Source organism: Telopea speciosissima, chromosome 9 (assembly GCF_018873765.1).
Source record: "Telopea speciosissima isolate NSW1024214 ecotype Mountain lineage chromosome 9, Tspe_v1, whole genome shotgun sequence".
Classification (NCBI taxonomy): domain Eukaryota; kingdom Viridiplantae; phylum Streptophyta; class Magnoliopsida; order Proteales; family Proteaceae; genus Telopea; species Telopea speciosissima.
In genome coordinates this window covers 6,340,999-6,346,419 of record NC_057924.1, presented here as the reverse complement: position 1 = coordinate 6,346,419, position 5,421 = coordinate 6,340,999, and the positions used below count along the sequence as shown (strand labels likewise).

Genomic DNA, 5,421 nt, shown 5'->3' with positions numbered 1-5,421 from the left:
TACTTGATGTCAAGTACATCTAACAGAGGAGGTCGAAATGATTATCCTACCCCCTGTTCGAACACACTGCCCGAGGTGAGGTCCACCTCCCTCTATTAGATGTACTTGACGTCAAGTACAGGTAGTGTAATTGAGAGGACAAAAATTCCAAATTTTAGCCCCAATTGGTCGATCTGGCCGAAATTGACAAAGTGAAATCTTAGTTCTAAACCTAACAGGAACTAAAACCAACCAAATGGATCGACCAAAATTGGAAACCAAATCGATAGTAAACCAAAAAAAAAAAAAAAACCAGTTTTCGTTTAATTTTAAATATAAATGTGAGTTTCTTAATGAAACCGGATAAAAAGGGAACAAATCTGGCCAAACTGAAGTCTATCTGCTTACCGGTTCAGCTTGCTCCAGTATTGGCCTGAAACCAAATCGGCCGATTGACACCCCTAAATTAGGCCAAAGGAATGCCTGACATATATAGTCATACAAACATAAACTTTTATTTTGAGGGGCGGGTGTCATTAGATTATGGTTCAAGGAATTGGAATTAGATCGTCGATCTTGGTTGAATCGGATTAAAATAATCCGATTTTGATTATGATTCCAATTGATTCGTATTGGATTTTTAGGGTTTAGTCTGATTCAGACTTAATTGGAATCAAAACCCGCAAAGGCCGATCACATTATCGATTACGCTTACTTGAACCATGCAATATAGTTTTTTTTTTTTTCTGAAAATACTTTATCGGATATGGAACATGATCATATATGTTGAGCTACATTATTGATGAACTCTGACCCAATTGAGCTACATTATTGATGAACTCTGACCCAATTGAGCTACATTATTGATGAACTCTGACCCAATCATAGGATTTCGGTTATGGGTCAACAGTTACATTGTTTTATCCTAGTCAGTTTCTTATTTTTTTTAGGAAAAAAAAACACTAACTGGTCACATGGCTCTCATGCCCAGACACAGGACTGTGCATGCGATCACTTCCATTGTTGTTTCTGTTAGTCCCCGGGCCTTCACCCCATTAGCAGGGGTAGTAGCTTGTTTGTTGGGGGAAGCACTAACTAGCCCTTATATCCCATCACCTATGAACTGCAAGATTCCCCTAGACATCGAGGTCGCATCTGCATCAAACTCTATCAGGGTGAAACACACCGATTCTTCTAGAAATAAAAAATCACATCAATGTTGATGCTCCTCTTGTGTGCGGTCTCGTTGGCCCCTGTGCTGGTACAGGCCCTACCCGACAAGACAACGATCTTGTCTTTTTCTTTTTTTTTTTCGTAAGGCCTTTTCTTTTATTAGTACTTGAGAAAAGAAATACTTTCCTCTTAAAAACTATTTTTAGGTTAACTCTAAAAGCTATTTGGTTGCACCAAGATCATCAAGGGAAAAAATATGACAAAATTCATTATCGTTGTCTAGTTGTGTGAGGATTTTAGGTAACGAAAAAAGATCCCACGATGGTGGAGTGAGGATTCCTTCACTTACCTTCTCACATAATGACCTGTTGGGCCCATGTTGACACACTCTCTCCTAAGACAAAATGTGGGTTTTTTTTTTTTTTTTTTTTTTCATAAGCTACGTTTGGATGTCAAGAAAAAAAAAGAATTACACTTTATCCTATGAGAAGGAGAGAAGGCATGACTGATCCTGCTCTCTCAATTTTCTTTTGTCTATGATACTCCATACAATTAGAGTTAATCTTTTTCAAAAGCTATTCCTTTTTTCTTTGGTTTTCCCAAACCAATAACCAAATTTTTTGTTTTCTCTCTAATTTTCCCAAGAATTATAACCAAATAATCAAATTCTTCATTTTTTCTTCACTTTTCCATTTTACAACGGGTGGGAAAAGGAAGGAAACGTATACTAAGTTAATAAAGTTAAGATATCATTCATAGTGGTTGAGATCCTATGTTGAAAGATTGGGTCATTGAGATGATAGATTAGAAACCATAAATTAGAAAAGAAAGATTGGGTCACTGAGATGATAAATTAGAAGTGCTTTGGTCTCATGATGATGACAATATTTCTGTTTTCTGGTGAAGGATGATGATGCCAACGTAGTGTGTATGGTCACACAACTTCTTATTAATCAGAGTAAGAATAAATGTCTTGATGGATCAAATATTTATGACTGCAATGACCATCAAGGACATCAGCATGGTGGTGGCATTGGCATGATTACCCATGAGAGCACCAATACGACTTAGATTTTAGGTAGTGACAAGAGTCCCCTTATTTTATGCCAATCAGACGGTATTTAATGCCGATCATGCATATGTGCGATCGTACATTAACATTTTTATCATATATTATTTATTCAATAGTTAAAATTGTCACATCATCTTTTCACGTGACATCACGAGGACAAGTTGCTTTAATTTAATTTTTTTTTATGAAAAGAAAACAAACATAAATTACAAAGGATTTTCTTATTGATGCCCCTCATGGTGTCAAATAATTTGTAATTTTTATTTTTTTTTTCCCTTTTAATATGATATATAATTTTTTTTTCCAATGAGAGAAATATTGTCATTTCATGTATATATTTGAAAAATATGTATGATAATAACACTTTTTTTTTAATGATATTCTACTTTAAAATGATTTTTGAAAACCATTTTATACCTCTATCTTAACAAAATTTTGAGAATAAGATGAAGCAATTAAAACAAAGCGTCAAAGTTTTTAGCATCCTCATACACACAATACCTCCACTTCCTTCACTGTTGTGATAAAAATACCTTTGCTACAACCTTTTTTTTTTTTTGGTGGTAAAGGATAATTTTAGTGAGAATCAATAAACATGTGTACAAGCATTGGCTTCAGACAGACAAAGTTTGTGAAGCCAAGGAATGGAGTTTAGCTAATCTGCCTCATACACAATGAACAGAGCCTTCTGAGCCAAGGCGTCTGCAACAGAATTTAGAGCCCATGGAATACAACAAAATGAAATCCAGTTAAGCACATAGTAGCTGCACATCTCGCAAAACTGTGACTGAATCAAATAGTGTAAGTTTGCTCCAACCTCAAAGGAATGCAATAACCTCCCTATTATCCGATTCAACTTGGAGATTAATGTACCCTACAGCTAGAGCATGGGATAGTGAGCATGGGATAGTGCACATCTTATAGCCAGCACTTCACCTTGCAATGGTAAATGGGCTTTGATCTTTTCTTTTTTTGTTCCTTGCTATCTTTTGTTTAGATCCTGGATCAAGATTAACCACTTGAGTTCCTGACCTAGTGGTACATGGGCTTCGATCTTTCGATTTTTTAAAGTATATGACACAACTTCCAAGAGTAGTTATTTCATTTGCCAAAAATAATAATAATAAAAAAAAACTTCCTAGAGTAGTTATGTTTCTTTTTGTCTGTTACCCAAAAAAAATGGGTTAATTTCACAGACACCTCCTGTAAGTATATAAGATGTCACGAATATACCAAACTTTGGTAAAATATCAACATTCCCCCTCTGACGTTAAACACAGTTAGCATTCAAAGTTGAAATGTTCATTTTAATCCCTAGTAGTTATTTAAATAAATAAAATAAAATATAATCTGAGACAGAATTACACATAACCTTGAGTTTTGACATTTTTTGTGATAACAATCCAACTCTTTTGAGTCTTGGAAACTATGGGCAAATTCCCCAATTTTCTTAAGGCGTTGCTATGAGTCTGCAACAGCTTTTGAGCTACAGAAATCCCCTTTCATTGATGCCGTAGAACGATCCAACTCTTACCTCATGACTCATTGTTTTCTTTCTTAATCTCAACACTAGTCGTCGACCCAACTGCTGATTCTTCATTCACAACTTCCAACCGCTTGTCGAAGGGTTTTCTTTGCTTCAGAAACTGCGAGAACGAATCCCCATCACTGGGTCTTTTCTCTGACACTGTTTTTGTAGTCTTCTGTTTTCCTCCGTCAATGTCTCGCAGCACCTCTTCAGATACCCGCAATCCACCTCCGTCTGTTTTAGCTTCGTTTTGTAATTTTTCAATTTCAAAATTTTTAGAAGATAACTTCAAGATTAAAAAAAAAAATTAGAAGAAATCAAACAAAGTTATTGAGAAATTATATACCTGGCTCTTCTGTTCTGAAACCAAACTTCCACTTGGCGAGGTCGAAGATTGAGCTGTTTTGCAAGAGCAAGCTTTTGTTTCTGCAACATTTAAGAATTGAGACAACGTAAGCCAAAAGGAAGGGGGGGGGGGAAAACAAACGGTTCTTTTCCCCATTCGTTTTATTTCTTCTTTCCTTCTCTATTGCTGCTCATTACTTACAGGGTTAAGAGTATTGTGCACTTTGAAGCTCTCTTCCAGGAAAGCGGACTGTTCTTTGGAGAGCCTGAGCTTCTTTCGAGCGAGACCGTTCTCGTCCTCATCGCTCGCTCTCGAAGAAGCTCTCTGAGTCGTATCGATATCGTTCATGGCATCGGCGTCAGTGGCTTGAGTGTTGTATCTTTTGTTGTTGCTACTGTTCCCTCCTTTGAATATGGAGACACTACAAGAAATTGGTGCAATGGCGGCACTTTGGGTTGAGTTATTGCGGCATATTTTACAAATGTCGTCATATGTGAAGATATACCGACATTTTATTAAAAATGCCGTCATATATAAAGGTATAACGGCGTATGGGTTTAAACGCCGTCATATATGCATATATAACGGCGTTTATCACAATCGCCGTTAAATAAACTAGTTTCTACGGCGGTTTTTTAAACAAACGCCACTGTAGTTTACTATTTAATAATGGTTTAATATTTTTTGTAATGGCGTTTTCAAAGAAATGCCGTTGTATGTCACAATACAACGACGTTTATAGATAAACGCCGTATAAAGTAATAGTTTGCAGCGATAAAAAACCCCAAAATCTTTTCACTTCCCCGTGCTTCCCATCTCCATCTCAAAAACATTTTCGTTTCCCCCGCTCTTTCCATCTCTCTCTCAAAGTTCTCTCAAATCTTTTTCCCCTCAACCGTCAAACTTCTCTGAAATCCCTTTCAAACGACAGAGCAACGGTGAATCGGCGACACCAATTCTCGCAAGTCCCACAAGGTTTGATCCCATTGAACCCTTCTTCTCTCCTTTTTACTTACATGTTTTGATTCGTCAGAAAGTGTTAGTTCTTGTGTTTGATCTGTTGTTAGTATTTCAAGTTTTTTGTCCAAATTCTTTTGTTTAGGTTTCTGTAGTTAATTCTGTTGTTTTTAATTTTTTTTTTTTTTATCTTAAACTCTCCTTTCTCTCCTGCTCTCTCTGTTTCTGCTTCGATTCATTCTGTGTTTATCTTTGGATTTACTTATGTTTATATATGTATGAACATGTGATTTTGATCTTTAAGGGAGGAGAGTATTTTCTACTTCTCTCTTCCGTCTTCGTTCATTCGATTCTTTTGCTTCGTTT

The 5,421-nt window shown here is 36.2% G+C and overlaps 1 protein-coding gene across 1 annotated transcript; it reads right to left on the bottom strand.

The window, feature by feature from the left end:
* Positions 1–3,863: 3,863 nt before the first annotated feature.
* Positions 3,864–4,629, bottom strand: LOC122640305 (homeobox-leucine zipper protein HOX11-like). The gene is made up of 3 exons (XM_043833462.1): positions 4,300–4,629; positions 4,099–4,178; positions 3,864–4,002 (listed from the first exon to the last, which is right to left on the bottom strand). Exons 1-3 carry the CDS (start codon positions 4,627–4,629, stop codon positions 3,864–3,866), a joined length of 549 nt encoding a protein of 182 aa, XP_043689397.1.
* Positions 4,630–5,421: the final 792 nt, after the last annotated feature.

Excerpts from the sequence above, each read along its gene's own strand:
- LOC122640305 (XM_043833462.1), bottom strand. The coding sequence starts at position 4,629 with ATGACGGCATTTTTAATAAAATGTCGGTATATCTTCACATATGACGAC. Across the intron at positions 4,179-4,299 it reads TGCACAATACTCTTAACCCT|AAACAAAAGCTTGCTCTTGC; the intron begins GTAAGTAATGAG and ends TAAATGTTGCAG. Across the intron at positions 4,003-4,098 it reads TTTCAGAACAGAAGAGCCAG|AACGAAGCTAAAACAGACGG; the intron begins GTATATAATTTC and ends GAAAAATTACAA.